Raw genomic sequence first — 13,782 nt, forward strand, 5'->3', positions numbered from 1 at the left:
GATGGTTTGATTGCTCTAGAAGAATGGAAGAATGGCACATCTTTTTTGCTCGGCGAGAGAATATTTCATACGAGATGTACCACGAAACACACAAATCAGATAATATGAATGCGTTGCATCACAGATGATTCAATATATTTTTCTCATAGCACCATTCATACACGAAAGTCATCTGAAGAGTAGACAATTTACAATGTTCCATCAAAATATTCTACCTAGTCCTACGTATATACTTTTTGGAACACTGTTCCATAAACTATAGTTGTCTAAAGAGCAGAAATTTTACAATCTTGCATCAATATATGATATTCTATCCAGTCTATATATGTTTCTTCTAACATTTGGCCTAACATATCTAGAGCAGAGATCCAAATAGCAAAGTCATGCCGAATGTGACCTGCAAATAGAAAATTCGTTTTCAATATCAAAGTGGTGAAAAGAGTGTGAAGGCTTTAGCAAAAATCTGCTAAGTAAATTGTTAATCATATTTGTAGGTATACTCACCTTGGTGGAATGCCAAAGCTAAGCAGGCAGGACATTTCAAACGAATGGAAATAGAAAAAATGGCTAACATATTCACAGCTGATCTCTTGCTGACATATGTGACCTGTAAATAAAAATTTCGTTTTCAGTATCAATGTGGCAAAAAGAGTGTGAATTCTACCAAGTACTTGCTTTAAAATTTATAGGTACTATACACAGTTACTCACCTTGGTGGCATGCCAAAGCTAAGTCAGCAGGCAAGATATAATATAGGTCATCAGACCAAAAAACTCACTGATTACCACATAGATGGAAATACAGAAAAACTAGATAAGAAGGATCTGAAACAATCCATGAAACAAAAGATCACAACTTTTAAATTAAATATAGATAGTCCATCTAAAAGCAAAGAAAAGTTCTTATCTAATTAATTGATATAATGATAAATAATGGGATCATATTTCGACGGCCGTAAGTAAAGTTCACACGTGTCTTGCATCGCATAAATCACGGTGCATTGACTGAGTCCAGTTTGAAACGAGAAAAATATCACAACCTGAGACATAGTGTGTGGCAATTACCGTGACAGCACTACCTAATTTACTTGGTACAGTCTGAATGTCCAATGCGGCCAAAGTTTTGTTGATGAGACCACTCCCGCACAACAATGAAGCTATGGCACTTTTGCTTATCCTTATGTACCCTCCCAAGCACAAGGACGATATATCAGGCACCTTCCATTATCCAGTACTGATAAACCTGCAACGGTAATGTCAGCTCCATCAAGGTCTAATAGATTTAATTTGGAAAGCTGCTAGATGCAAACCAGGCCAGAGTATGCAATGCTACTACGGCATCTAACCAATCCAAACAGGAGAAATATAACTGCACGTAAATGGCCGGCCGACGACGGAATTGGGAAGGGATGTACAAAAATCCTGGAGAATTGGTGAACACGGGTCAAGCCAATGGAAAAAAGAGAGAGGAGTCTGACAAGGAAAAAAGAAAATTTGCACCTGGAGCCTGAACCTTTTGTCGTTCCCTTGCTCCGGCGCGCCCTTGTGCTCTAAGTCACGGCATTCTCTTCGAGAAACCACCGCCTTGTGGAGAATCCCAAATCCATCTTGGCTGCAGCGGAACCAGTTCACGGATTTAGGGGATCTATTGTACCGAACATGAAGCTATGGTCGAATCACCCATTCAGGACGTGCGAGTCGTAGCGTGAGCCGGATCTGCAGCGAGGGAGGCACTGGTCGCCATTCGCCATCGACCGAGCGACGCCATGGGCGAGCGGAGGGAGGCGGCTAGGTTTGGGAGGAGATGAGCCAAACTGCCGCCGAGGGCGTGGCCGCCTAACACGGTGGTGCTGTGGTGGAGTTAAACAGCTAATAAAAAGGATCCGTAACTAGTGGGCTGGGCTTATAATAGTTTTCCCAATCAACAACTGTGATCTGTATATCAGATAGCGGATGTAGCCTGCAACGCATATGTGTGTATCTATGCTGAAATTTTGCAACGAATGTTAAAGGGGTTGCTAGGTATGTATTGCTTAAGGAGGGTTCTTGTTGTAGTGTCCTGAAATTGGGCTACACCTCGTCCTTCATGCCCGTATCACTTTCTTTCATAGTCACCCTCACCCTCTTCCTGTTTGCTCATAAGCTAGTTCTAGCTTCTCTTCTACCATCTATGTTTTTTTCCTCGGCTTTGTTCTTCTTCTTGACTATGTAGTTCAGAACCGCATCTAACCTTCAACACACGACCTGAACTAAAAATGCATATCGCAGCCACATGAGGTTTCCTACAAATCTGCAAAACAATCGAATTGGCAATTACAAAATCCCAATTGAACAGATTTTAAACCCTAAAAAATGCACCTCGTTTGATGAGTCTATGTAGTGAACGCATGTGTTGAGGGGCTCGGTGTCCTTATTTTTGGTCCACAAGACCATCTCGCGACACCGCGTGGCAGTGGTTTTGATCGGGTCTCTATCCGAGGGGGGCACGGGGTGGCTTCGGACAACGCAGTACTCAGGTGCGATGACGACAGGAGGCTCCTAAAGTTCTTCTCAAACCTCTAACTAGTATGAGGCGAGGGCGGCACCAAAATCGAAGGAGCGGCAACGATAGTCATGGTGGATCGGGGTGGGGTGGGGTGGGCTTGGAAGGTCGCAAGAGGTCCGGACAACACCGGGAATGGGACTGTGAGGCCCTTAGTAGTCAATTGCCACCATCATGATGATGGTGCGGTCTTGGAGAGAGAAAGATAATCATGGGAGATGAGTGTTCACAATCTCTTGTAAAAAATACGTGATTATGGAACTAGGTGAAACACAAGCTCTCATCTCTTGGAGAAAGAACAAAACATCATTGAGGTGCAAGGGCATGCTCATGATTATGCCAATGACATTGGTAGTCTTACTCAAGCTCTAGAGAAAGAGCAATATCTTAGTTTGACTCTTGACGAGACCCATGACTTGGATCTTGCTAAACCAGGCCCGTACGGGGGGCATGTGTAGGATGTGCACCCGCACAGGGCCTCCCAAAAATTAGGGCATCCATATTATTGCTAAGTTGTGCTACCTAACAAATGCATTACTCTACAAATTAGGAAAGGAAAGTATCTAATCGTTTTAGAAGCTTCCTAGCTGTCCATGCAGTAGTAGTATTCCATCGTCTCTCCTTGCTAACTACTCGTTGGGAATCTTCCCATTTCCTAGCATTATTTTTGAGTAATTCTAGACTTACTAATGATATTAAGATAATATTTCTCTTACTAACGATCTCAAGATTTAAAAAAATGATGAACTTGTTGATGGTCATTCTAGACTTCTTGTCACACACTAAGCATGGAAATTATATTAGATGATTTATCGATTTTCATTAGATCTTATCGAAAGAGGTAGAAGTTCTTTTTTTCAAGGATTTCGAGAAAAAAAGTTCTCTTGTTATTTTTTACTTTATCACTAGACAGAATGCGAGAATCATGAGAAACTTTAAAAGGAATTCAAAGCCTTGGAGAGTAAGCTCTTCAACCTCTTAAAGTCCTACCACCAACTACAAGTTCAACTAACAAAGGAGGTTTCTAAGTTTCTTCATATTGCTATAATTGCTAATGCTTGCTCTATTGATCATGGTTGTGAGCATGTATCTCTTGTTGAGGAGAATACTAGGTTGAAGGATCAACTTGAAAGGGTCTAGCCACTTGCATCCAAGGGAAGCCATAAAGCTTAAATGATCTTTTGAGCAATCAAATGGGACAATATAGGTAAAAAGGGGACTTAGATATGCTCCCAAGTCGAAGAAGAATAAGAAGAATGGAAAGAAGACCAAACCTACTCCGCCTTCTAAAGATATTGCTTTTGTGATGGAGGAGAAAGCAAAGGAGAAGGAGAAGAACACCATTGTGAGTGGTGGTGCCACAAGGGACAAAGCCACTCATAATTACTTCGCGGGAAAATAGTAATTTTATGTTCTTTGTCGCGTTGAGGATAGACATGTTATACTACCAAATTTGTTGGCTCTCCTTAGGAATATATTGCCACCTCCTTATTACTAACGTTAATGAGAATATATACATGTGCATTATGTTTAGGTCTCCTTTTGTATATCCTCCACACTAGTGAGAATACACATGTATTTTGTTTTAACATTGAAGGTTAGCAAAGAAATTTGAAATCCCGTTGCAATGTAGGCATTCTGTTTAGGAATGAAATGATTGAGAGAATCAAGTGATTTTTCATTGATGATTGTTGAGGGTATATATACCCGCTAAACACACACCTATAAGGCGGTTACAAAGACATCCCTTCGGGATTACATCGTTTGAACAAAAGTAACTACCTACTTAGCTTATGATCTAAGCTAATCTTAATAACAGCCTAGTTAGGTTAGTATCAATGCTATCCTATTTCTAACACATTAAACTAGTTACGTATAATATGCTCAAAAACGGATGCGGTATGCTGCTTGGTCATGAACGTTGCAGCGGAGGGATGTTGCCATGTTCATCTTTCAAACTTGGTGGGCCAACTTGTCAGTTGTCACTATGGCTTGTTCCCGAATACCTGTCATTCCCCTTCTTACCACTTGATCGCATTTGTAGACAAATGACACACTATCTGTTCAATCGATGAATGTACTATGAGATCTACTCAAGTTCCCCAAGAGTTCAACTTCCTACATTACAAATCACGCTTTCACACAAAAAAAAAATCGCGCTTTCGCAAAGTACTACTACCTCCATTCCGAAATACTGTATAAGCCTTTTCAGAAAAACTAATTCAGCTTGCTAAAAAGGCTTTCACTTGTCCATTTATCACGTTTAGTAGCTCTATATGGAGTTTTCAAGCTGTACCAACAGACGCATATACATAGTGCGAACAGAGTGGACCTGTGATCATCTACATATGAGTTTAACTCGCACACATGGTTTCACCGCCTAGTTCTACCGTGTACTCCAGTCCGCAGCAGCATTTGATAGGATCAGAAACTCCCTGCAGAAAAAAAGATGGTCAGCCTCTTAAAATTGCACATAGCATCATTGAAATAACATACCTGTATATCACCATGAGAAGAAAAAAGATAACGAAATCATTAATCATGATGGAGCAACCAAACTGAACAGTATCAGCAAAATACCTTCATTCCGTTGATTCGTTCTTCAATAGACTGCAAGTACTCAATTTCTCCAGCTTTATCACATTGTAGGGCTTTGTATTCCTCCTCCAAGGACTTCATATCCATCTGCTGTACTGCAGCCTGCAAGCACCAGGATGAAATAACGGCACATTTGCAAATTATACTTAATAACCAAATGTTTTCTACGGTGAAAAAAACACATTGAACTTACAGGAAAGCTACAGGTTATGTTCCTATCCTGCTCAAGGATCTGCTTATGCTGCAAAGTTAGTACAACATTTTTTTAGTTTCGTAAAACAGCAATAGCGACTACTTGGCAGATATAAGGCTATAAGTGTCCCGGATTAGAATACTTCGCTGATTTCTAAGAGGAGTCGTGATCTTTTTTCTTTGATATCGTCTATCTTAAGTTGAGCCAACTCCAGCTGCTTGCTTCCAACATCAGATTCCTGTTTATTAGTTAGTGACAGACAAATCACAGTTTGAATGTTTATTTCCCAAAGGAGGGGGAGCGGGAAGCATGGTATACCTTGTCTATGCTCCCTGTTGACTTAAGCATTCCATACCCCTTCCCTGCAATAACACAGAACAATAATGTTCAAGTGAGGTTATTAATTACAAAGTTTCACAATTTGACAAAACAATCTGTTTGTCTTATTCAATGTTGCATTTAGAAAAGCCATAAGGCAAGATGATGTCGAAATTGGTGTGTACATGATAAAAGCTAATAGTTTATCTCAGAATTTCAAGCAAAGTACATCACTGAAACAGAAACCGGATAATATAAACACAGGCTGGTCAGTGCACACATGCAGTCTGCCCACTGCATCCATCAAAAGTTTATTTTTTTCCTTTTTTTTTCCAGAAAACCACCTGGTGAAGACTGTTCAGATACTTGATAACAAATATAAGGCTGGTCATAGTGGGGAGTAACTTAGACTAGTAACATATGCAAAAATATGTCAAAATGTGGCCTACACAAAAAGAACAAATGATCTGTAAATAGTACGTGACACTATTTACGTACGTCTTCTCTTTTTTACACAGGTCACATTTTGACATATTTTTGGATGAAACTTGATAGATGCACAAGACACAACACAATGTATGTCTAGAATTTTAGTTTGCATTTTTTGGAAACTTGGAAGTGTCACAACAAAAAATGAGGTGCGGGCGCAACTAGTTGCAAATGAGAGTTTCCCCATGTTACTAGTCTAGGTTACTACCTTCATAGTGGGTAGTAACTTATATGTGGTGTCATGCATTGTATCATTTATTATATTGTAGACTCATCTTGCCTTGAGGTGTGTGATGTGATGGTAACATAGCTAGTTACCACCTTACTCTCTTTCTTCATTTATTATTAGCATGCCATGTCACCAAAATGCCTTGAGATGTGTGATGTTACTAGTTATGTTACTCCCACTATGAGCAGTCTAAGACGTTTTGGCAAGCTAGTGAACAGAAGAAGTATTTTCTATCCCGCAAGAATGGGGAAGAAATCCTTGGTGGTGATCACGACAGCCGTGGCAAGGTCTTCTGTTATGTTGGGTATTTTGTTTGTCATGTGTATGGATGGTACTTGTAGGTGGGGAAAATAAACTTTTCCTCGACTAGTGAGGATAGCGTAACCCCACAATAAGCTAATTGACATGCATACAACAAGCCTATGAAAGAACCCATGTCCAAATAGGAAACAGAATAACTGAAAGGCACTGCTTATTTTACTTTCTGTTTAGAAGAACCCGTACCTTCAACAAAGTTTTGCGTGTTCGGAGGTGCTTCAACCTGCATGGGTACATACATTGCAACAATGACCATAAACATATATTTTACCTCACTTAACAAGATACTGAAGAGTCAGTCAACTACTAAAACTTCATATGGTCAAACTTGCATACTACATGTTGGATACTTGGATATCAAAGTAAATTATTTATTAAATTTCAAGTGGCTTGATAATTTGACAAAGTATTCCCAGACAACTTAGGAACTGAGTTACCATGAACAAACACACCAAATAAAGTGGTTATAATGCTTAAATTACTTTTACTTTGGTTAGAGGTAAGAGGTTGCTAATGGCTATTAGGACAGAAAATATGTTCACTACGCAGAGATACGTTTGATCTATGACAGTCAACAGTCATCACCATGAACTAGCCGGACACAACTCAAACTAGTACCACATTGGACGAAAAAATAAAAGGCATACAAGAGCTGATTACACATGAGATTATGCAAGATTTCATACGAAGATCCGCCTTCTCTGCTTCCTTTTGGTCCTATATCTCTTATCCCTAGGGGGCTTCTTCCACTAGCAGATTAATTCTTGTTTGCACAAATTAAATAACAGGGACATGATATTCTTTACACGAAAATAGTCATCGTGTTAAGAAAACAAAGTAGTTTTACTACGAGAATCAAAGACTTACAAATGGTTCTACTGCAACCATCTTATTCTTATTTGAACCAAGCCAATCCTGAAAAGTGAAAATGCAGTGGTTCAAGGAAATGGCATCCAGAGCTAGACAATCTTACCCATGAAAGAAATAATTTGGTCAAAACATATCAACATAAGAACAAACTAAAATATCAACCTGATGCTCTTGCAGTTTGACAGTCAAAGTTTCAGCTGTCTTTGTGTAAAACAATCTGCCATAAAAAGTAAACGATGTGTCCATGTTACAACTCACAGCATGATCCTTTTTAGGGGTCAGAGATGTACCTTTTCTCGCTAAGTTTTGTGGTTGTACTTGTGATTTCCTGATGGAGGAGCTCTAATGTCTGTAAATCATGAACGATGACAAAAAAAGTCAGAATTACAAGCTTACAGACGTGATGTATGATGATCTATTGTCTGAAATGTTATTCAAAAATACATGCCAAAGAATATATGGTGAACCATGGTGTTGCAACTTGCAAGATTATCTAAATTCTACAAACTTAACTAATCTCTGGATACCACGACCAAAGGGTGGAAATTGAGCATTTGTGGAAAATATAGACAAAGCAGGAATATTAAGATTCCACCGAGTAAAAACATGGTCAGATATTCTATAACAGGTCTCTTCAACGAACACCTTTATAACCTACCAAGTATACAATTTATTTTACTCCAGATAAAACAAATCATAAATTTAGCAAGAAAAAATAACTCAAAACCAGACGAACTATGGGATATAAGTTTTAATGAAAGCGAAATGATGCGAACAGTTCCACTAGGTTGTGCTAATCTGCATATGGTTATAGCAATATGCCATGCCAATGCAATGTTGCCAGAACAGTTCAGCAAATAATGACAGATAGCACCTGAAGAGCAGGTACCAAAAGGGAATGAGACTAGATTGATACTATTCTTGCTTGCTTTATTCAGTGATATGGCAAGGCATTATATAACCTGCGTTACAACCTAGCTTAGGAGATAAGTAAGGATAACTAACTTGGAAATGAATCATATCTTTAATTAAAAGGAAACTAATTAAATAAGGATCTGAACCACTGCTGCAAGTTGCAGCCCCTTGCGGACTTAGTACTGCCATGGGGATTATCAGCTCACATGACATTTCCTATTCTTTTAGTGACCAGCATGTCCTCAGGCTGCTACACGTGACCATGGTTATACCCCATCCATGCCCCATGTTGCTGACACATGTTCCACGGCTGTTGACTGCAGCTCCATTTTCCGAAAGATTAAGCTTGCACCTGATGGCACGCCTCTAATTAGCTTGATATGCTTATCCTCCTGGATACATGAGCACGATGCGTTCCTTAAAGGCCCTGTGGAATAGAGAAGGCCCCACCACATCTCATTCTGCACCTAGTTCCTTGTCAACGATGACAATCCTCGCATTTTGATGCATTACTGCCATTGCCGTGTCGATGGTCACGACCACCTCCTGAAGTGTTGCCGCCTCTGCTGCTAAAGGTATAAGGGCTGCACGATGCAGCCTCTTGGAGCACTACAACAATAGTAGAAGCCCTCGCTGGTGCCAGTGCTTAAGCACTGTCACCTTCCAGTGCAGAGTGTATTAACCAGTCTAGAACTCTAGATGCCATCTCCTCTGCTGCTGCTGCTTGGATTGCCTTCACCGCTGCAGGGTCCACTGCCGCCGGATTAACATGCACAGTCCCTCGTGGACTTGGTACTGCCGTGGGAATTATCAGCCCACAAGACAACCATATCCCTCGAGATAAAATGGAGCATGGACCACGTCGAATGAAATGGTGAGTATTTTAAAAGGACGAGAAATTTATCTTGTCAACAAATACCAAAGGGAAGTAATATCTTCAAGTATACACTTGCTTGTATTGAGACAACATATTGTAAATAATCAGTCCAAGAAACAACAATTGAGAAAAAATGCATTTTATAATATTTATTTGCAGGAAAAAAAAAGCTGGACCTTGGTCTCTTTTATCACTAAAACAGAAGTTGCTAACAAGCTGGATACTACAATCATATCAACATGGATGGGCTTTCTAGGACTGGGTACCAACTTGGAAGTTTGGAACCCAAATCGGAACTGACATTAGCTGCCAGTTAGTTGTAAAGATAAATCCTGCAATAGTGAGCACAAGTGAACAAACATCAAGCCAGAAATTTGGTACCAAGATGCTGGTTGGAACAGTTCAGCCATGGAATCTTAAATCCGAGTATGTGTACCCCACTACGGTATTTCACTGAGAACTTTCATGTATATACAATACTAAAACACAAATGCAACAACTATATAGCCATACAAGCTTCCACGCAATGATGGCATGGAGAGGTAAATGGAGAGACCCGTGTCGGTCCTGGCATGCTAGGACTCTGTCACTATCATTTATAACACAGAACTAAACTACAAGGATATCAAAATATCACACTCGTTGTCATTGGCAGCGTTGCGGTTCAACCAACAAGCCAGAACAAAGGGATGTCATCAAATTCCTTACGGTTTAGGTGCACATATTTCCAGGATAGCAAACCCTGCGAGAGCTAGAACAAACAAATTTCGGGCACTGACCTGCTTCAGCGTGGCGCACTCCATCTCCAGTGCGGCGATCCTACCCTGCTTCTCGACCATCTCCACACAGACCTGCGCCCTCGTCTTGGCAAGTTGTTCGGCCTCGTCGCTGACCTGCTTCGCCTGCGCCCTCACTGCCCAAACACCAACACCGGCAGACATCATTAACCCAGGCAAGGCGAAATCAGCAGAGCGAATGGAGCGCGAGGAAACAAGGGACATCCGAACCTATGGCAGTGTCACTGTCGTGGGCATCGATGGCCGTGCGCTGCCGCTGCTCGTCCGCCGACCGCTTCGCTGCCTCCTCTTCCAGATCTGCAGCCCGGCGGCACAACCATCGCCGGCGGCGGCGGCGGCGACGGAGGAATCAGATGGACTCGCTGTGGGGGGTGGGACGGGGGATCTGGTAACGCAGGACGAGGACGAACCGTTCATGTAGCAGCGGAGGGTCTTCATGTTCGCCAGGTACTCCTCCATTGCTGCCGGCGGGAGTGGTGGCGGTGGATCGAAATGGAATGTAGACAGCGGCGACGGCGAGTGTTCGAGGAATTGGTGGAGTGGGAGAGACGAGCAGGCTCGCCGACCCGCAAGAGCAGAGATGGACGGGGCCACAGCGGAGAGTTTCAAACTTTCAATATCGAAAAAGAAAACCCGGAACATTCTGGACATGTTTTCGTTGCCCCATAAAATTTCAAACATAAGAGCAGTCGCGTCCCCTAAACCGTCCCCAGAAAGCGCCGGATCGAGCGTTTAGGGACATGTTTTGTTCGTGCCGCGTTTGGAGACGTCGCTCCCCAGCCGTGTCCCCCAAACGCACCCCCCAAATAAATATTGGTGCACGAAAATAAAGGTTTTCATTCAAAAAAATTATATATTACAAAATTTGAATGAAAACGGCTAGATTTCATCTAAACCTAGACTACTGACCGCCCGGCGGTGAGTTCGACGGCCCCGCCCCATCGTCGCCTCCCCTCCGCCGCAGCTCCTGATGCGCGCGCCGCCTCTCCTTGCGTTGGGCGGTGGCCAGACGCCGTCGCTCCAGCAGCGAGTCGTCGTCCGCCCTCCCCTGTTGCGCCGCCTGGAGAGAGAGCTCGACGGCGCGACGAATCTGCGCCTCTTCACGGGCACGGGTGTCGTCCTGGAGCTTTTACTCCGACTAGAAGGACTCGACGAGCGCGCGTTGCTGATCGACCGTCTCGTCCGGGTGCGGCCCGTCGTGGTCGGACCACTCGAACTCGTCGTCATTCTCCTCCTCCACCTCGGTCTCCTCCTCCTCCGCCTTGGCCTCCTCCTCCTCCTCCACATCTGTTGGCGCCTCCATCATCACCGCCGCCAACGCGTCGGCCTCCGCCGCCAACTCGTCCGCCCGCCTCCCCCAGATCGCCGCCAGCGCCGCCTCCCGCTGCTGACGCTCCTCCGCCGCCAGCTGTTGCTGGCGCTCGATCGACTCCCGCCGCCGGCGCTCGATCGACTCCCGCCGCCGGCGCTCGATCGCCTCCCGCCGTTCACGGTACAGCGCCTCCCGCTCATCGCGCTGGCGCCGGCGCTCATCAACCCACCGCTGCTCCATCTCCTCCGTCCGGCGCCGTCGCGCCTCTTCTGCCGTGGAGGAGTCGAACACCGCAATGGTGTCCGCCATAGCCTCCTCGTACCACGCTGCTGCCGCCGCGGCCTCGTCAGCTGCGGGGCCAGGGGCGCAGAACGCCGCTAGATCCGCCGCGTGCGCCGCCTCACGCTGCTGGCGGGCCTGCTGCTCGAGTGCCTCCCGCTGGTGCCGACGATGTGCACGCCAGTTCTCCATCCCTCGCCGTCGCCGCTCTTCCCGGGCGGCGACGTCGATGCGGAACTGCGAGTCCGGTGGTGGAGGAGGTGCTGGAGGAGACGATGGTGGAGGGAACTGGCCATCGCCGGGGCGGCTCGTCATTGCGCACTAGTGGTGAAGGAGACGGTGGTGGAGCAACGAGGGTTGTGTTTGTGGCGGAGAAAGGGGTGCCGGCGGCTGTGGTGGCTGCCATTGAGCCGGGAGGGCCTTTTATAGACGCCGGCGTCGGGAAGAAAGCGCAGGAAGAGGCGAGAAGAGGCGGGAAGATCGCGCGGGAACAGGCGGTGGCGTGCGAACACCGGCGACGCGTGGAGGCTGCGCAGCACCGACGAGACGTTTCTCCTGCCCCTTCGTCGCCATTAAGGCAAAGATGTCGTCGTGTGTCACTGCGCGAATAACTTCCGCCGTGAGGTAGACGACGGTTAGGTCCAAACTTGAATGAGTCGCTGACGGGTCGGCCCCTCCACTCCCCGCCTCGCTTTTCGTTGTGTCCGGCGTGCCCGGTGCGTCCCCTGTGGGACGGGGACGGGCTCGGGGCGCCGAACACCGTATCGGCCGCGCCGGGCAAAATTGGGCTTTGGGGGACGCGGCTGGAACCGTTTTTCGGTCCGGCGCGTCCAAATTGCTTTGGGGAACGCTTTGGGGGACGCGACTGGAGATACTCTAAATCTCTAGAATACAACTTGTTTGGTATTACAGGTGCATTGGGAATTAGTCGGATAGTACTCTAAAGTATTGTAGTGAAACCTCGGCTGGCACCCAATTCCCACAAAACTTTATCTCCAATCTACTAAGTAAGGTAAGGGTATTAGGGATTACAAAAAATATACTAAAATTTAGAAAAAAAGTGGAATGTGCAAGGATTAAACTCGCTCATACTCTACACCAAACATAGAATAAGTGTGGATTTAAATGTTGGTGGGAATTATCTCCACTAATCCCGCTAAAAACCCCGTGCCAAGTATGGCCTAAGGCTAGTCATAGTGCTAGTATCATGTAAATTGGTCCCACAAAAATTGCTGATGTGGCAGCTAATTAAGGAAGAGAGAGGAGATTAGAGTAACATAGGTGGATATTGTATCATAGCGCATATCACGAGAAAAGTTAATGCAAACAAATTTTGTGCACAAATTTGCATGTAGATTCTAAAAAGAAATAAATATAACATGACTATGATACTACTTCATGATACTAACCACTATAGAGGTTAGTACCATACACAAGTATCATATGCATGATACTACTACATGATACTTACCACTATGGCCAGCCTAATGTGCGTTAATTTCATGACATGAACTCCGTGCCCCACTATGGCATGTACTAGTCTGCTTTGTCTTAGGCTCGAACCACTTCTCAATTATGTTATTCTCGCTTTAGCCAATCCTTGTGAATAATTAAAGGCTTCTTCAGACGCAATTAGACGCTTAAAATGGCCACGCATTGTTTGCGTCGGTCCGTGGACACGAAAATAGTTATTTTAATCGTGCGTCCGTTTGCGTCTATGAATGCCCCTAGCAGCCCGATGCATAATATCTTTACCTATTTTTTCTTTTCTCATTTAACCATAGATAGAAACATTATACAAACTACCACATAGTTTGAAACATGGTTCAAAATTTGCAAAATAAGAAAACCTAACTAGTGTTGGCCTCGCGGATTTCGTGCTTTCGCTGCCAAGAAAGAATTCTCTCGGACACCTAGTCGCTCAAACTAGAAAATCCAAATGGGTTCTGTGTGCCTTATTGATCACCGTAGTACAATTCAATATGTATTTGAGTGTCGAATCCACGAGAAGATGAATGTAAACTATCTATTCTCTAAAGCCATATA

General features: G+C 44.1%; 1 protein-coding gene across 1 annotated transcript; it reads right to left on the reverse strand.

Annotated features, from left to right (window-relative positions):
• Window positions 1-4,768: 4,768 nt before the first annotated feature.
• Window positions 4,769-10,349, reverse strand: LOC124653729. Its single transcript, XM_047192794.1, has 10 exons — window positions 10,128-10,349; window positions 7,847-7,905; window positions 7,719-7,773; window positions 7,554-7,601; window positions 6,873-6,909; window positions 5,651-5,694; window positions 5,475-5,570; window positions 5,333-5,380; window positions 5,122-5,241; window positions 4,769-4,976 (listed from the first exon to the last, which is right to left on the reverse strand). Exons 1-10 carry the CDS (start codon window positions 10,347-10,349, stop codon window positions 4,896-4,898), a joined length of 810 nt encoding a protein of 269 aa, XP_047048750.1. The 3' UTR covers window positions 4,769-4,895.
• Between the last annotated feature and the right edge of the window lie 3,433 nt (window positions 10,350-13,782).

Source organism: Lolium rigidum, chromosome 1 (genome assembly GCF_022539505.1).
Source record: "Lolium rigidum isolate FL_2022 chromosome 1, APGP_CSIRO_Lrig_0.1, whole genome shotgun sequence".
NCBI lineage: Eukaryota > Viridiplantae > Streptophyta > Magnoliopsida > Poales > Poaceae > Lolium > Lolium rigidum.

Coding starts and splice junctions, on each gene's coding strand:
- LOC124653729 (XM_047192794.1), bottom strand. CDS start 10,349: ATGTCCCTTGTTTCCTCGCGCTCCATTCGCTCTGCTGATTTCGCCTTG. Junction 7,774..7,846: donor ACAAAACTTAGCGAGAAAAG/GTACATCTCTGA, acceptor TTTTTATGGCAG/ATTGTTTTACACAAAGACAG. Junction 5,695..6,872: donor CACGCAAAACTTTGTTGAAG/GTACGGGTTCTT, acceptor GTGTTATTGCAG/GGAAGGGGTATGGAATGCTT.